The 18,611-nt window shown below is 37.8% G+C and overlaps 2 protein-coding genes across 3 annotated transcripts in view; one reads left to right on the top strand and one right to left on the bottom strand.

The window, feature by feature from the left end:
• LOC124157208 (sperm-associated antigen 6-like) overlaps positions 1-12,719 on the bottom strand; it is a 143,434-nt gene extending 130,715 nt beyond the window's left edge. The window contains exons 1-8 of the mRNA XM_046531753.1: positions 12,623-12,719; positions 12,277-12,539; positions 11,955-12,165; positions 7,655-7,833; positions 5,539-5,712; positions 3,288-3,440; positions 1,907-2,056; positions 1,059-1,217 (exon numbers count right to left, since the gene is read on the bottom strand). Of these exons, the coding sequence (XP_046387709.1) occupies positions 1,059-1,217; positions 1,907-2,056; positions 3,288-3,440; positions 5,539-5,712; positions 7,655-7,833; positions 11,955-12,165; positions 12,277-12,539; positions 12,623-12,647 (1,314 nt within the window). The 5' untranslated portion in view covers positions 12,648-12,719. The remainder of the gene's footprint in view (positions 1-1,058; positions 1,218-1,906; positions 2,057-3,287; positions 3,441-5,538; positions 5,713-7,654; positions 7,834-11,954; positions 12,166-12,276; positions 12,540-12,622) is intronic.
• Positions 12,720-16,302: 3,583 nt separating this feature from the next.
• On the top strand, positions 16,303-17,494 carry LOC124157207 (CDGSH iron-sulfur domain-containing protein 3, mitochondrial). 2 transcript variants are annotated; one of them, XM_046531752.1, is made up of 3 exons: positions 16,303-16,484; positions 16,642-16,824; positions 17,001-17,494. In XM_046531752.1, exons 1-3 carry the CDS (start codon positions 16,392-16,394, stop codon positions 17,172-17,174), a joined length of 450 nt encoding a protein of 149 aa, XP_046387708.1. In that variant the 5' UTR covers positions 16,303-16,391; the 3' UTR covers positions 17,175-17,494. The 2 variants fall into 2 exon arrangements, with proteins under 2 accessions (XP_046387708.1, XP_046387707.1); XM_046531751.1 differs by having other exon boundaries at positions 16,305-16,484; positions 16,639-16,824.
• Positions 17,495-18,611: the final 1,117 nt, after the last annotated feature.

Here is an 18,611-nt window from a genome sequence, read left to right as displayed (position 1 = left end):
ATATGAATCTCACACTCGTTCACGCCAGTAGACACGCTCGACAACGCGGACGGTAAAACGACCAGCGAACGTCATAAGCAAAATACGATCTCAACATAAACATGGGCGTGAAATCACAACTAAGATGATGCTGTCAACAAGTCAGAACTGAGGGGACAAGGAAGGAGGGCTGCGAGACGAGCCGTGTGACACAATCACCCGGGATGAACGAAAAATATTGCTGTCCATGACTCTACTTCACTCCGTGAAATTATTTCAACGCGCTATTTCTGTCCAGCGACAGAAATATATAATTTAAATACAGAGATATCCCTTGAATCCACAAACTCCTATCCCTATCCGTACAAATTATTATCCCTCTTCAATCACTTAAAAACGCAGGAACGTGTTATATTTTTTTCACGTGGAAAACGCAACTCTTATTAAGGAAGTTGACCCGGGAAACAAATTGCACATCATTTTCAATAAAAGTTAACAATATAGTCCTTTTATTAAACTTAATATAGTGGCAGCCACAAAGACGGTCTATTTGTGTTACTTACTTTCTGTAAATTACATTAGAATAAATTTTAACTGGTTCTCATGATAATATATGTTAAAGCGATCGGAAAATACTGATTGCTGCTAGAAAATTAATGTCGTTTTACCAAAAAATTAATGAAATATTTTCTTCTCCCCAAGGACCACGATAAAAATGTAACAGGCACGTCGCCTGGTTTTGGTGTGAGAAAAGGAATACTGCAACTGAGATCAAACCATGTTAGTTAAATGAAATTCGACAGGAAAGCCTGGAAAAGTGATGACATAAGAATACAGTTATCCACATTATCTGTATACTTACTTTGATGTTTAGCTCTGATGGATATCTCCTTTAATGGGAAGACGTATTTCAATAGTATATACGAAAAATATTTCTTTTAAATAGCGCAGTCGTGAGCCTGTCCCCCAAAGAATGTGGGGGTTATACCGCTCGTCAAGGGATAAAGGTAATCTATGGGTGATAACGAGCCTAGTGACGCCACTGTTCAAGTTACTGCTCCATATATTACTTCACTGACCTTGCTAAATTGCCCTAGGACGTATTTCAGAATGGTGAGCGGTGCTTCCTCCAGCAACGTCTCCAGAGCACTAAGGTGAGTACACTTCTGGAGCATTATCTTGAGGCTGTGCTTCGTCTTCTGCCTCAAGTCATCGGAGCTGGCTTTGCAGCAATACATCTGCGGGGGCACGAAGGAAGTATCACATGTAAAATTAAATCAATAAAAATGACATAGCATCATCATGTGAACTATCATATGTGTGTCATTAGGAGACCCAGCCTCCAATTTTATTTTCTCGGTCGTGTAACAGTATTGATGCACAAACTTCTCATCATTTATTAGAAAATAATTTTCCCAATTAACAGAATTCTAATTGCCCACAATTACATTTTTTAGATTTTCAAACCAATTAATCGATGATGGCATTTTTATTAGGGTAAATAAATATCAAAGTTAAACACTTGATTCATAACATCAGCGTAATTAGAAATTTCTACTCCATGGCTGATTAATTTACTTCTCCAATTATTTCCAAAGGGTACTATTAGCAGTCTTTTTTATTTAAAAATAATAAAAATAAGCATAAACTTTCAAAGATTGGGTATTGATGTGAATATGATTAATCGAGTCCAGGAAAATTCAAATAATAAGAAAATAATCGTGAGTGTTAAGTTACAGTAGTGAATAAAATAATTAAAATGGCCATGTATTCCTGAAAATCATTCCTCAAGATTAGAGGGTAAAATTTCCTTGGCTTCACTAAAATTTCAATAATAAGACATTAGGGCATGTAGCACTTGAATTGAACCTATCCTCCAGTGGACGATTCAGCCTAACGTAAGCATAAGAGTATGAAGAGCACTTACCTTAACCATTTTCATGAAGACGTTGTTTAATGCTGCGGCTTTGGAATGCTCTGGGCTATGCTTTCCCAGCTGGCCTATGGACCAAACGATAGCCGCAAGTATATGGTCCTCTTTTTCTGTGCAGAGGGCATCAGCAAGATGATGCATTCCCTTAGTTGGGAAAAAAGTATTGCATTAGGTTAAAATACTTCCGCCAAGAATATTTAACAAAATTTTCTCTATGCAGCCTAAATCATCTCTGGAAAATATTCAGGATGTGACCATTTAAAAACATCTATTGTGGTTTGGACGCAAATATTTACCTTGAGAGTGTAAAATGCGGAAATAAATTAAGACTCAGACTAACATTACAGATGATATTTTTGGTTGAAGAGCATTTTCAACGTACATTGATGTGTACATCGATAAAAAAACAAATTGATAAATTAAGTACATCACACATTTAATTTTTCTATCCGTGATTTTAGAATATTGAGCCAAAATTAGTATTAAATTTAAAGAATGCAATAAAAATAATATTTTGTCGTACATTTCTCCTCTTCACTCTCCCAAAAATTACGGCATCTAAGTATCTTAAGTGAAATGATTAATTGTAAGCAAAAGAACCATTTGAAATATGAGAATTGATTTTAAAATATCGTTTCAACTATCTCCAAAAGTTCGAGTATTAGCTTTAGCCTTGTGCCGGAATAAAGGTATGTGACTAAGATAATATCACATCAAAGTTATTTTCAAAATGCACTTCTCATACATAATACTGGTAAAGAGAAGAGATAAACCCACAGGCTGTAAGCTCTATTTTTTTCATCAAGCAATTTATTTTTACAGCAATATCTAACAGGAAACAATCTTGCTCTATACATAAAATTACCAATGGCAGTAATCCATAGGATAAAATTAACTTCATGTTTTACTGAGTCGCAAATATGATGCCAAAAGAGGCAATTTGAAGAACCTTTGCTCTCCCATTAAGTTATTTTCTATCTTTGATCAAATTTTACCGCCTCCAAATATGTAGAAGCACATATGCTCTTATTCAAATATAATTAAAAAACGGAAATTTCAAGCATAATAAGATGCTCCTTGAAAATTTTGCAAAATTCGTTCCATTCCGAAAATATTTGATTGAGATGCTTTCGAAAGGCAATTCCTGAGCGCATCACACTTTCCACCCCTTTTCACGAAGTAAAAGCGCAAATCTTTCCTACTGAGATACCTATTTAACACTCTCAACTACATCGTCGAGAGAGTAACGAGGGTCTGCTTGGAATGAATTGGCTCTGTAATTATCTTCAAATCTCCGACGAAATTGCTTCAATTGATGATCAATTGTGGCAGGAAATTTAAGCTGTAATGTTTGGCGGCAATTACTAGAAATTACCTTGGCGCTGATAATTGCAGAGGCCATCTGGTCACTCTGTGCTCCGATGTAGCCAATGGCCATTATAGCGGGCAGCCTAGTCGCGCCTTCCGTTCTCTCCAACATATCGACCAAAGCTGCCACACCGCCGAAATTCACAACAAATTCCGCCAGCTGTGGAAAAGAACGAAAGGAAGAAAACTTATATGTATTTATCTCAATTTACCCCGAAAACAGCACAAAGAGACCTTCACAAAAATTACTAAAACATAAATAATGATAACATACAACCTTAATCGGAGTAATATATGCTATACTAGATGAAGTAATGGAGGGAGATAAGTAGGGATGGTAAGTATGGAGGCACGGGTAAGAAGCATAGTGCGGGTAAGAAGAATAAGCTGTTTTTTCACAAATTATTAATAGATGGCGTCACGATACGCGTAGGCCGGGTCAGCTGAACTGTTTGGCGACAAAATAATATGGTCCTTACATATCTGTATATAAGTATCATGAACATAACAGTTGAAACAAAACAATACAGACGCGAATTTGTCGTTAAAGTGAATAAGAACGATTTCTGCTGTTTTATTACGATTTTCGCTAACGCTTGTTCGTATTTATTTTGAACTAATTGCGTAGTGATCAATCATTATTTCTATTTGTTCAATGGCACGTTTCTTTAAGTTTAATTTGTGACTGTAGTCTTCCACTGACCGCCAAAGATATCTAAAAGTTATATGAATCTTTCTCATATTATGGCTTCGGGCAAGACAGATATGGGCAAATCGGATAGGTACTCGCTTCGGAGGAGAAACACAACTTTGATTTGACTACCATATATAACATTGACAAACAGGTGTGGAGAGTAGCACAACTACCACCGTCAATAGTTTTATCTATCAAAAGCAAAAGCCAACTCGGAGTAGTTAGCAGTGAAGAAAGGGTCCACTAAACAGTGTTATTTGCTTCTGTAATGAAGTCGGTTGATGTTTTCTTACGATTTTCGCAAAGATTTTTACAAATTTTTTACAACAATTATCTTTCGGGAAAACAGAAAGACGGTCAACTATAGCACCCTCGGCGATATTCATACCACTGCAAATGAGAACCATAACAGCAATAGTTGCTCCAAAAAAACCGTAAACACAAGAGGCAACAATCAAAGATATTGACGTCCACTTCTGTTAAAGCTGAGCAGTATAAAAAATGTGATAAATTAAAAAAAAAACAAAAAGACAAAGATAACGGAATTTTCGGGACCCAGAGGTTGCATTAAGACAGAGAAATCTAAGAAAAATGCCAAATCAGATTTCTTTTTCTTGGTGTGAACTTAAACATACAGTGAGCCGATTATCGGAGACTGGATATAGTGCAGCCAGTGCCAAGGATGGGCAAACGAGAACTGCACATCATATGCAGGAGAGGGCTGCTACTTCTGAAATGATTGTCAAGACTAACTTTTTAATTTTTCAAGTTATCCTTTTTGCCCTTATGGCGTATCCATTTTGCCCGGATACTACGGGTAAAACGGATTCGCAGTTTTTTTTAAATTGATTTTAGGAGACGTTACCGTTTAAGTTCTCATTTTTTAATAGCTCACTCCAAATTTCGTGAAAAAAGTACTGATTAATAATGAAGAAAGTTCTGTTGATCATATATTTGTACCTTTTTGTCTAATCTTTCCCTTAACATATACATCTTGCCCGGGCCTCTCCTACTTAAGAAATGCCTCCATTGATTTCCTCAAAGAACGCTCTGGTTTTAGATCTACGGGAGCTGCAAATATCGCTTGTTACCACATGTCTCTGTTATTCTCCTTTAGAAGACTGAAATTCAAAATATTATGCTTCCATTTCATTTTTAAAGAGAAAGAGCTTCGGTAGGCAATAAAACTATTTTTGTCGAGAAAGATACGTTTTTACCAGTCTTTGGTTTCTCAAGCCGCCCGAAAAGGTGGCCAAGTAAATGAGTTGCCAGAAGTTAGTATCGTATACAGCATATATTTTGGGGGGCAAGTAGGATCAATGTAAGGTTAGGGTAAGTAATTTTAAATCAGCACACCCCATGATATATCGCATTTAATATAAAGTGCAACGTAGAACATTAATAAAATACGATAAAACTCGTGCAATCAGGAAGTACTACGATAGTTTTAAGTAGACGGCGGTGCACAGCTTAAAAATAAAAATATTTTCCTATCTCGGGGTTTGGTTTGAGCCCTTTGACCCTTTACCTTTTATGCAAGGGGCTCAGGTTTTCTGACACTGACCTCGACCGAGTGCTTCACGATTTCCCTCGTGAGGACGGCCGCGTTCCTCTTGGTTATCTCGTCCGTGTGGGCCATCTGCGTGAGCACGTCAGGGAAGATCTCCGCCTCGACCACGAGTTCAGCCAACTCAGGACAATGCTTGGCGATTTCGGAGAGTGCCTGGAAGGCTTGCCGCTGTAAAAATGATACGCATAGAGGAGAAAATTAAAAATTGATGAAGAATCAGGCAGCACAAAACCCACACCATATATATATCACCCCTATAGGAAAATCGTAAGTGAGGGAACAAAGAGAATAGGATGGTTTTCTATTTTTTTAATTACCTAAATCGAGAGATTATTACTTATGGAGTACGTATTTCACGCTTTTAGATTTTTAAATGACAATATCTATTTTTCGTGATTAAATGAAAAGTGAAAATTTTCAAGCGCGCGAAAATGCGACGATTAAGTATGAATGCTGGGAATAGCCGGTTTGACGTCATTCTAGTTCCGGCTGGCTGTGTGTGAGGCCACCTTAGTGCGAGGCTGTAAGCACCGCTACCCGCTACGATGCAGGTTGCTACCAGGTAGCAGAGACCCTGTCAGTAGGTAGCGCATGGCTTAAATAAGTATTATTAATACACTTTTAAACGAAGGAAACTTTCCGACAATAGGCAATTTTAATCGGTGATTATTAAGAGATGTTTCCCTGAGCTCTGTGCCTCATGCATGCATTGGTTATCTCAGACGATGTAAACCTCCTGACTATCCGTATAGCATCTATGTCCCTGTGACGTAACGTGGAGTGGCATCGCATAGGCGCCAATCGAGCCTTTTTCAAATGAGGTTAACATTGACCATTAAGATTCGTCCAAACTGGGATTTCTAAAACCAAATAATTTGTATATTATGAATACACTAATGGTGGGTAACGAATATCAATCAATGCCTTTCGTTTTCTCTGATGAAGGAAACTACCCTCTTGAAGAATGCCTAATAAATTATACACTCATTGTATTCAAATATATTACGGCGCATTTTGAAAAATGAAATTGTATTAAATAGGTCCCTTGTTTATTAACATTTGTGCAATGAGATAGATAGGATATATTATTACAAGGGAACTGTGTGCGAAACTGGTGGGCTCTTTAATATGATGAGTTTCCTCTGTTTGCATTCTTAACCCTATGATGAGAAAAATAAACCAATATTTTCCATCTTTGCAAAAATTATTATAACGGCGGCGATATATCATATGCCTAACTACGCCCCAAGAACAACTATTCCAAGACCACTATTTAAGAAACCCGATTTAAAAATAAAAATGTCAATGAAACGTTGTGATGTGATTAAACAGAAAGCCGTATTGCGGCTAACGTCTCATATGTATCGAATAATATACTTTGTAAATCCCTAAATATGCTCTCAAACCTAACTAAAAGCTTTAAATGCGGATTATTCAAGGTTATCAGTTTTTATTAGCAGTTGTTGAGTAATACGAAGCTGATATTTTCCCAAACAATATTCTTTTAAGTAATGATAGAAATTTAGATTTTTTCTTAAAATGTGTCGTGATCGTGTTATACAACGTGAGGCTAGTTACAGCATTGTAAATTCTGTCAAAATACTCCGTAACCGCGGGCCTGAATACTCCGTAAAGTAATCCTCGCGAACAGGGGTTCTAAATTTCTAATCAAACTTAATCAAATCACATGTTTTTAATTTAATCTAAACAAGATTTGTCTAGTAAAACTGAACTAAATCAAATTACAAACTTAAGAGTCATTTTAGAATAAATTTCTTAAAAAATACAAGAAATTGCTAGTATTAACTAAAAACTAAGAAAAATCAAAGAAAACCAAAGGAATAATTATCATAGGAGATAAATTTTCTTTAATGGATCAATTTGTTAATGAAAAGAATTAATTATGTAGCTATAAGATTTTGAGCTTCGAAATTGTGCCCTTAGAATATTTTGGCACGGAAAAATTATGGTTTGCTGACACATAAACTCGTGCCAGATCCTAATCATAGACGCGTAAACACAAGTCTACAATATACGTAAGTAGTTTGCATTTGTGAGCTATGGCCTCAACTCAATCATTTTAATTGCTATAGCATTTGATTCCGCTTACCTTAAGTCTACAATCAGGATTTTTGGCACATATGGCGAGGCAGGATATGGCAGAGCAGTCGGCGCACACCTGGGCCAAATCCAAAGAATGCTTGCATATAGAACTCAGCGTGGCTGCCGCAGCGGTCTTCAGACTCAACTCAGGCTCCCGAAGGCACACAATGAGCATTGGCACAGCGGCTAGGAGAAAGGTGAGAGAAGATTGATTGATTGCATAAAGATAAGCGTACATTTATATCGTCCTAGACTTTATTTTTGATGCCCTCCCGGTTGCCTAATAGGGTAGTTTCCTTCATCAAAGAAAACGAAAGGAATTGATTGCGATTCGTTACCGACCATTAGCGCATTCATAATATACAAATTATTTGGTTTTAGAAATACCGGTTTAGACGAATGGCAAAGGTCAATTTTATCCTCATTTGAAAAAGGCCAGATTGGCGCCCATGCGATTCCACTCCACGTGACGTCACAGGGACCTAGTTTCTATACGAGTAGATAGGAGTTTTACATCGTCTGAGATTACCAATGCATGCATGACGCACAGAGTTCAGCGAAACATGTCTTAATAATAACCTATAAAAACTGGCTATGGTCTGAAAATTTCCTTCGTTTGATAAGGTATTAATAATCCTTAATTAAGCCAAGCGCTATCTGGTAGCAGGGTACTCTGCTACCTGCTAGCAGCCTGCATCAGCAGCCTGCGCCTAGCGGTGCACATGTCCTCGCCTCAAGGTCACCTCACTTTGCGGCAGCGGGAACCAGAACGACGTCACACGGGAGTTTTCCCGGCATTCATACTTACCCGTCGCGTTTTCGCGCGCTTGAAATTTTTCACTTTTCATTTAATCGCGAAAAATAGATATCGTCATTTAAAAATCTAAAAGCGTGAAATATGTACTCCAGGAGTAATAATCTTTCGACTTAGGTAACAAAAAAATAATAGGAAACCACCCTATTAGCAACAGGCAATTAGAATTTTTAATTACCCAGTTCTTTGCTCCATTGACTTTATTTTGGAGATTATTTAATGTGTTACAAAGGCATTCACAAAGAGACAAAGGATAAAAATGCTATATAAAGATAAGAAATATTTTGATAATACAATACAAAAAGAAATTTATGGAGTACTATAATTCACAAAATGCCGTTGAATGTGTTTTAACGTTGTATTTCGGTCACATTATTATCAAAGGAGTTGATAAATTGCTGTGACGGATCAAGTCTCTAATCATATGCTCGATCGAATCTCTAATGCATATATTTCATAGGATCCTACAAAATCTTCGGATCTCAGTCCTTTAGTTACTTATAACTATAAGAATAGAGTTTTGATTCTTAATGGACCACAAGATCAACACCACGCATTTAAGGAATTTTTTTCATTATTTCCGTGTCGGAAACAAATCAATAGGATACACTTCTGGTGAAGGAGATCGAATCCAAACGTCAAATTCTCCTCATTTCTAGCATGTCGAATTGTGTCGTCATTTCTTCATACCTGTCAACACCAGCAGCAATTATTTTTACGTTTTCTTCCTAGTTTTCGTTGTTTTTTGCAATTAATACACACATGTACTAAATTTTTAAGTGATATCATTTGGTTTCTAGACCAAACTTTGTTATTTTTTTAAATTAATCATAAGAAATTAAAATACGCTTGAATACAACTTTTGGGATACATCATCAATGTATCGTGCGAAATGCAACCGTATATGTAGTGATGCAGTGTAGGCTGTTTATGCAATTAATGTTTTTAAAATTCATAAATATTTCATTTACTGAAGGAAAATATTATTTCTTATTGTAGAAATCATGCTTACATTTTATTTCTTACCGGGTTTTCTCTGTTAAAAAGCGTTTTTTCATCGCTGACCAAACCGCTATGTGTTGATTTTGTGCGAATGAGCGAGAAAATATCAGGAAGAAAATGCGAAATGTAACAATCATAACCGATCAAAATGATTGCTGTCGTTTTTAGTGCAAAATCTACATTTTCCCTCGACAGAATTTTAAAAAATTTTCCTTCTTCTTCAATTATTTCAATTTCGCCGGCTCGGTGTGGAAAATGAAAGCGTTAATATCCCACCATTATGATGAAGAACTCGTGCGATTGGTATTCGAGTTTCTGATCCATAGATTCGATCAAGTATAGAATCAATTCATTGGTGAGAATTCGTCCGGATTTTCGAATCCTGGAGAAAACTATGTCATTGTGAACCCATCGCTATTTCCGAATATCTTTTGATTGTTTTTACTGCTGCTTTTTTCTCATTAACGCAGCTTAGTCTTTCGCTTAGTTTGGGTTCATTTACTAGGAAAACTTCACTCGAGGCGTTAGGGACCAAGATTTACGAGTTTCTAGCACTCGTTAATTACGAGAGTGTCAGAAACCTTGAGCAAAAGATCCACAGAGGAAAAATCATCCACCTTGACCGGGATTCGAACCCCGATCCCCCGATTTCCGGTCGAGTGCTTTAGCCAGTTAAGCTACCGAGGCGTCATTCTTCCCTGTGGATATTTGTGGACACTACCGGACAAGGTGTAGCTGGACTGCTGAGCATATGATGCCACAAGCAGTCCAAATCGTGCGCACAGCGCCCCAGCCGGAGAGCAGGCCCGGACATAGAACACAAAGAGGTGTTCGCTCTTGACTCGTTTAAAGTATACCGGGACTAGCCGCGGTGATAACATTGAAGTGGCATAGACTGATTTAGGCAAGAACTAGGGTGTAACAGAAGTTCTAGCGCATGATTGTTTCAACCAGGTTGAAAATTTGAAGAACACGATGACTGCTCCTGATAGAAACATCAAATTCAGAAAATATTGGACGACGATATGGTTGGCTTAGTCTGGATGTGAAGGTTCGGTCAAAAATATATTTATATCCAGGAATCACTAGAGCAGCTTATTGTAATCACTTCCTTAAACGTGACTAATGGAAGCAAAAGTTTGATGGGGCCGAAGAAGCTCCAGATTCTGCGGCGACTTGGCAACTTGGTGATCTCCATTTAACGAATGGAACCTTTACAATTTCATAGGCCCAAAGAAATGACCTGCATAGAGGAATAGATCTTTGCTGTAGAATGTTTTCGTTTGAGTTGATAAAGGTGTGGAAAATTACATGAATGGCCGAGTTTCCATTAAATCTAAAAGGATTGAAGATAGCAATGGGCTATGAAAATTCCAGGTCACTATTTCATTAAGTTGTAACTGATTTTTCCACATGTGATGATTTCAAGAAACAGTTATGTCAGAATGATCTTTGGACAGCGCAGCAAGTCAATTTATGAGATGAAATAAGATGTGATTTGCAGAACTGAGGAGAGTCAATAAATCAAGTGATATCAGGCAATGGACAGCTTACGAAAGAGGTGGGAAAAACAAATGATAGATATTGAATGAAAACGATGGCAACTCTGAGATTAAATGATTTCCATACATTTTATAAGGCAAACCTGTTTTCAAAGGCCACCATTGAGGGATAAAGTCATAAAATTGAAGTAAACGATACTGGTAATTAAATAATGAATAATAGGATTTAGGTTTCTGCCATTTCTCGTAGTAATGGGAATGGGTATAGGATGAAGATTACTGTAAACAGGTAGAAGAGGGTTATTTGGAGGAGCAGCCGAAGACAGAGGGCCCTAAATTCAAAGGAAAAAACTTATTCAGCGGCAAAGGTGATAATGGATATGGTAACCACAAGAAGAATTAGGCAAATAAGTGAACCATGGCGAAATGAGAATAAGAGCGAAATGAGAAGAAGATAGTGGACAGCCATGCATGAGGTGGAGAATGCGATGAAAGCGGAGAGGATGAGTAGGCTGAAGGAGTCAACATATAGCTGAGAGGGATGCATTACAGGAAAAATACAAAGTGAAAAAGATAAAATGGGAGACAAAAAGAAGGTGGGGAGAGTGAAAAGAAGTAAGATCTGGAAGCGGAGATGAAGATTAAGGAGGAAACGAAGAAAAAGAAGAAAAAATAAACTTGAAGCGGACAAGAAGAAGAAGAGGAAAAAAGAATGATGAGAGAAGAAAAATTATAGCCAGATATTTTGAGAGTAAGAAAATCATACGGCTTGAGAAAAGAGTATAGCAAAAAATATGGAAAGAAACACAGTGCGGACGCGGGAACAGCAGCATTTGAAGTCACAAAGATCCAAGACAAAAAACATGAATCCGGGATATTAAGGTTTGTATCCAACACTGTATTCACCACATCAATCCCATCGCCCAAATAAATAAGAGCACTCCATATTCTCCCATCGACATAATTTACGTAAAAACTCACCCACTCACCTGCATCGACTACAGCTTGGGCCAATCCTGCCGAATGCTTGGCAACATACTCGGCGGCCCAGCAAGCAGCCTCTCGAACTTTGGGGTCGAAATCTTCCAAGCACAGCATAATAGAATCCATTGCTCCGCAGGTGACCAGATTCTCCGCGAGGTCGGAAGAATGAGAGCTGATGGATCTAAGTACATAAAGAGCAGCTCTCTTGTACATTTTCTGAAAAAAATGCAATAAAATTCATCAGACGGTAACTCTTGAAATATCAAAATATCTAACTCGATTACACACATCGCCGCCAATAATAAAAGTCCCAACTCTGATACTAACACCCTTGCACTTCAGATTACAGAGAAGTGAAAATATTACGTTATCGCGCAATATTTCTTCCGCAATCTTTTCGTTTTGTCCCGCCATGCGACCAATTGCAATGGCAGCATTGTGCTGGATTGATGGCACTAAGTCGGTGATCAGAGGTCTAAGATTTTCCAGAACTCTGCCACTGTAAAGATATGGAACGTTCTGAGGCCGAGCAGCCAAATCGGCGATACTGTTTACATAATCCCTCCTGGCTTGCTCATACGCAGCATTTACTGAAAGGTAATAATTAAAAAATATTGTAGATATGGCCGCTTTCAAAGGCCTAATATTTCAGAAAAAATGTTTACATGCATACCTCGTTCAATCGTTTTTTGTGCCATTATGTATTTAAGTATAAATTAGTATAAGAATTATAACGCTTTACACTGTTGTCTTATCTTTACGCGAGCTTTCATGACTGTTTATGCCGCGTTTCCAAGGTTTTCCAGCAAAGGCACTGGCGACCAAGTGGCATCAGTGGCAATCCGATCGCGATAATGAAGCAGTTAAAGGGCTAGAGTGAACTGGAAGATTCGGGGGGCTACCCGGGACGCCGCGGCACCCCTTCAAGCGGCGCCTCATTGGAAAGAGTGCCATGCCGCCGATAGATTATGAATTTTCACCTAGCTACAGACAATTTACTTTATATATGATCTTGTTAATTCTCTGAGGACGTTGGAAGAGTGTTCCGTCGAAACGTTAGGCCAAAAAATTCTCACTCGGCTAGAAACCCGAGAAATATTTATAAGAATTTACTTTATGTTCAACTAATTTCACTCACAAAAAATCCAAATTTTGTATCCAGATACCAATTTTCGCTTCGAGTTCATTGATATAGCTTCATTGAATATAGATTTATTGAAATATTTGAAGATACAAAAGTTGATATACATATATTGAAGATACAAAACTAACTGAAAATGCAACTGCTAAGGGGCGTATATGAGGAGGGCAGGGGCCAACCCCAATGCTAAAGGTATTTTTGTCATTCAGTTATGCTCCGTTAATACTGCGTCTATATTAATAAATAAGATATTACTTTAAACGTTGAATCGCCGGCATCTAACAAAAATACATTCTCAATCTCCAAATTCACTATTTACTCATTAATTTGACTTAAAATTTTCGATTTTTCCATGTCGATTACTCGCTCGAGGTATATCGGGTCCACACATATTTTATTCTCAACTAAAAAAAAGTTTTAAAACCCGTTAAATCCGAAACTAAACCAAATAAACGTATCATAAGCAGGCAAAAATATTAAAAATAAAATATAAGAAGAATGTAGAATGTCAAACGTGTTGATGGTATTCCAGAAGTATTATCAACGGGAATTGACGACAAAAAACGAAAAAAGTACGAAATGTAGTGAAGTATTTTCTAGAGTTTGCACTTTCGGTGATATTTATGTTTGTGCTAAAGAAACTCACAATCAAAAAGTTACAGATGAAAACATTTCTCCGTCTAATACTATCTTTAAAGAATTTTTATAAAATGCGTGCCATCATTCAGTAACAGACCACATGATTGGTCGGTGTTTGAACTGGTGCCAAACTCTCTCGCCTGTATTGTATTAATATGTTTTGTATATTTTTGCAAGAAACGGGTATAAATAAAGTACTTTATGATACACTTTCTCTATTTAAAACCCAATTACACCGTTTCCTTAACATACTTATTCCCTGATAGCGTGAAAGTGAGAAATTTTCGCACGTGTTACCTTGTGTGGAAAATAAAGAAAAAAATATATTACCCTAGTCAAAGGAAGTTTCATGAACCATATGTGAATGAATGGCCGCGACATGCAGTGATACTCCGTCATGTTAACTCTTATTCAGTATTTCATTTCCCCCCATTTCCATTATCGATCCATCATCGTAAGTAATTGCTAAGCACTATTGGCCCGAGTACACACGAGAGAGAGGTCGACCCGAAAGACCTTCACCGCATAACATACTTGCTAGAATATTTATGGACTGTTCCGGCAAGCACGGTGGGGCCAAAGCAATACTGTCACCAATAGTATTCCCCTAGAGCGTAAATACGAGAGAGAACCCCCGAAATTTGATTGCACACACGCCACTGCAGCCACTAGCTGTGATATAAAAGAGAAATATTAACAATTCTCTCGAATGATATTCGATTGATATTATCAAATATTGCATCCCGCAAAAAGGTAGTGCACCTTAATTATTATTATTTTTAAAAACGCCACATAAGCAGTCATTAAGGCGATTCGACGTTCAGAAAGCTTAGATAAGGTATGGAAGATGAATAAACATTTAAACAGACTTATAGGAGCGGTGTAATGCCAATAACGAGGAAAGAGTGCGTTTTCTCCCTAAAATACTCTAAAATAGAGAGTATCAAGCATTCTAGTTTGATATGACTCTGATATAGTTATGAGAACTTTGGGGGAATGGGCTACGTTTCCTTAGGACTCCTTCATACACCTCTCCACGCAAGGTCGTACCCAGGATCAAAACTTGGGGGGTGGGCAAGCCGTGGTTGTTGAAGTTCTAACATTTAAGCATGGAAAAGGTGAATGAAACCAACATTGTAAGAAAATCATAACAGTGCTTTATCATATTTTTAAATTATTTGCTTGAAAAAAAAATTGTTACATGGCTTATTCTAATAGCATTTTTCGTAGATTTAAAGAAAAGTTGTTGAAAACTTTCGTTTCAATCCAGTTCTGATTTACCTTAAAGACTTTTGCAATTTTTGCTTCTAGGGGGGCAGCTGACCCCTTCTGCTCCTCGCTGGGTACGCCCATGTCTCCACTTCCTCATGGTAACAGAAAAATATTCAGACTCCTACCAAAAGGCCCCTGATTGGTCCCCCTCCCTAAAAATGGGAACCCCTGGGCACTCTGCCTCTTTGCCAGTGACGGATCCAGGGGGAAAAGGACGTGAATACAGTGAAAAACAAGTTTCTTGCTTAGCCTAAAAATATAAAACTTGGAAATGGAATGTTATCTATAAATTAGACGTCGAATTCACTTTCAAGCGTAAGTCCTCCATTTAGGGACCGAGCAAGGAGAGGACAGATGGCAAATTAAATCAAAAATAAGAAATTTTCATCCAGAGTGCCAAGTATCTTTGCATTCAGCACCACCTAGTTATGCCATGGATAAGTTTAAAGTATACCGGGACTAGCCGCGGTGATAACTTTTACGGGAGTCACCCGTTGCATACGCTCCCCGGAAGTGCTCCCTCCTATTCAAGCCTGGATTCCAAGTCAAATTCCGCCTCTCTCCATCCTATTGATGACCTAAGGCTGTAGCCAGAGAAAGTGAGCAGCCGCCTACTCAAACTGAGTAGCCATCTGAATGGGTATTTAGCCCAACCTGTAAATTAACTTCCACACGGGAAGGGACCCTTATCCAGAAAAAAAATTCGGGGGTATTTTTTGAAGGGGTACATATCGAGGGGTAGGGGTTCATTTGAGGAAGATTCATTTAATAACGCATCTCACAAACGTTTCGGAGGGTTTGAACCCCAAAAACCCACCCCCGATAGCTATTTGAGACAGCAAAATCGCGTTGAAATTGGCGTGAATTAAATTACATGGAAATTCTGTATTTTTCAGTAAGAATTTTGATGTGAGACTCATGCAATGAAAATTAAAGAAAACATTTTAATGCCTCCTAGAAAACTAGTTCTTTTCGTTGTTACTGGCCTTAATCTATTCACACGTGCCATATCTCCAAATCACCTAGTGCCAAGGACTACGCCGTGAAAACTGCACTCTGTTACCAGACGTTACTATCCTTCTCACTCCGCTCCATCCGACTATGATGATTTAAATTTTGAAATAAATATTTCAAAATTAGGCTGCGGTGGATTGAATAAAGTCATTGCTCCAGCAACTCACCCTTTTAATAAATACAATCAATTTTAACCTGGGTCTCGAATAATATTCGCGCTTCCCGCTTTGACTGGAAAAATGCACCGCAAGTGCTGCCACTGTGGAGTAGAAGTCAACTATGAATAGGATGAAAAACGAAAACGTTTTTCAATATTTTATATTTTCAGCTGTAATTCAAACTAATACCTTTACAAGTGCTCAAAAAGATCCTAGGCATGTCTCGTAATTTACTTGCTTATTCAATGCGAAAATTGTTCTCTCTTTCAAATGGCGTTGGCGCTAGGCTCATAATTCCATTGAGTACAAGTGTGAGTATTTTATAAAAACTGTTCGGTCCCCTTTAAGGCATTGTGTTTTAATTACCTAAGGCACACCACCATATCAATGAAGGTTTGCAGGTTTTGGAAATTGAGAATTGTTTGAAAATGTCTAATTTTAATGTCTGTATCAATGGCTTTCTAGCAGGTTAATTATTGCTCCAAACCTAGTAAAAGTATTCCAGGCATGCCCAAAAACATTCTAGAAGACTTTAACAGTTCAAGCAAGCAGCCAACTTGTGGAGTTATTTATGATAAGAAGCCATTTAAGTTTACGTGCGTGAAAGGGAAAAAATATGCTTGGTGTTTATGTGGCAAGAGTAAATCACAGGTGAGTTGAGTGGTGTATTTGAAAGGATGTTAATACTGTTGGTGCGGGTGACCCTAATCTTTCCACAATTTCTTGATATAATGCGGAAATCACTTGAGTATGCTACCTCGTTGCAATCACTATGCATGATAAGTAATAAAACAAGTTGTGATTAATGTCCTATCCATTATTTACAGCCTTTGTGTGATGGGACTCATAAAAACCCTCATCTAAAAATTAAGCATCGCCCTGTTCACTTTGCTGTTGATGAAGACAGGGACGTATGGCTATGCAATTGTAAGCAGACATCGAAACGACCATTCTGTGATGGGACACATAAGCGTGAAGACATCCAGGCAGCCATAAGATAATATTATTTTATCAATCAAAGGTCTTTTGAGCTACTTGATAGTTTGTTACATGAGGTAAAGCTATTTTCTCATTCTGCGGAATTAATCATGAAAGATTGAGGAAATCCTCTGTCAGTTCTGAAGAAAATCGGTGCTAGGCACCCTAATTAGGTCCATTCCTTCACTTGCCATATTGTTACTCTCTAAGGATTTTGAAGTTAATTATGTAAATATTGTGATGAGATATGTAATTTTTGCTCACACTTTGTTACTGGCACCTTTACTTTTGAAGTGGTTGTGTTAATATGCTTCTATTAGTAATAAAATCTGTAGATACTTTACCTTTTGATTTAATGTGTATGCAATGGAAAACATAGTAATTAAGTCCTGTATTTAAGTATTTTTTAAACCTATAGTCGGGAAATTAAGTCGCTTATGAAAGAACCAAAGTGATCGTTCTCTTATATTTTCAGTCTTGGAATTATTTTTGACAATAAATAAAGAATGTAAACCAATCTTGGTTTATCTTCATACGTCTCATGTTAGCGTTTGTAAAAATGCTGCACCGTTTCTTTTTACTCCCAGGGAGTGCATATTTAATAAAAGTGCTCATTCAGAATGGGAAATAGGATTATGCCTGAGCAGCACATCACGATCCAAGGGGGTACAATGGAGATTTATAAAAGTATGTTTGAGTTCATGTAGATTAGCAAAACATATGCAAGATATGTTGCTTTGTAGTCATGAAGATTAATATTATACTCTGGTCGAGTGGTGGGCACTGTGGGAGTGAGTCTCAACTAACACACGACTCCGTAAAAATGGTGGAGTGACTTGCAAGTCACATTTAAGTGACTCGCTCTGCGTGTGACTACCCATTTGAGCATGAATTGCCTCCAAGCTGCATGCCTTTGAGTGCTTGTCCTCCATTGGACTCTAATAGTTTATGTTGTAGGGAGTGCAGTTCCTAGGGAGCACATATTTTCCGAAGCTTGCCAAATTATGACCAAGAGAAATAAACTTTCTGGAAATAAAGTTGCCGATTGCTCTACGTTACATTCTCACTCCCGTCTCCTCCGTCTATTTATCCATTACCCCCACCTTCCCCTTCCCTCCTTTTCCCCATCATCCTCAAGACTTTACTGACTCTATGCAGTCAGTCAGAGTCATTCACTCACTAAGTGGAGTGTGCAACAAAGCAGATCTCACAAAAGAGCCACATTTTCCATCACTGGGAGGTCAAGGTCAACCTCAACAAGAAGTAAAAAACCCTGTTTTGTCCCACTTGTGATTCACCTGTTTTATGTAATCTCATGAGGTCAATAAATCAGGACCGCAAGCAATCTATCTCATAAATGCTGCGCATCAAAAATTATTGTGTAAGGGTGTACAAAAAGTTTTTTTTGTCAGGTAGAAGGTCCATATCCTAAAACCCGTGAAAAGGAAGGTGTCTCTTTA

Source organism: Ischnura elegans, chromosome 4 (assembly GCF_921293095.1).
Source record: "Ischnura elegans chromosome 4, ioIscEleg1.1, whole genome shotgun sequence".
In the NCBI taxonomy this organism is placed as follows: Eukaryota; Metazoa; Arthropoda; class Insecta; order Odonata; family Coenagrionidae; genus Ischnura; species Ischnura elegans.
This window is presented reverse-complemented; position numbering and strand designations above follow the sequence as displayed.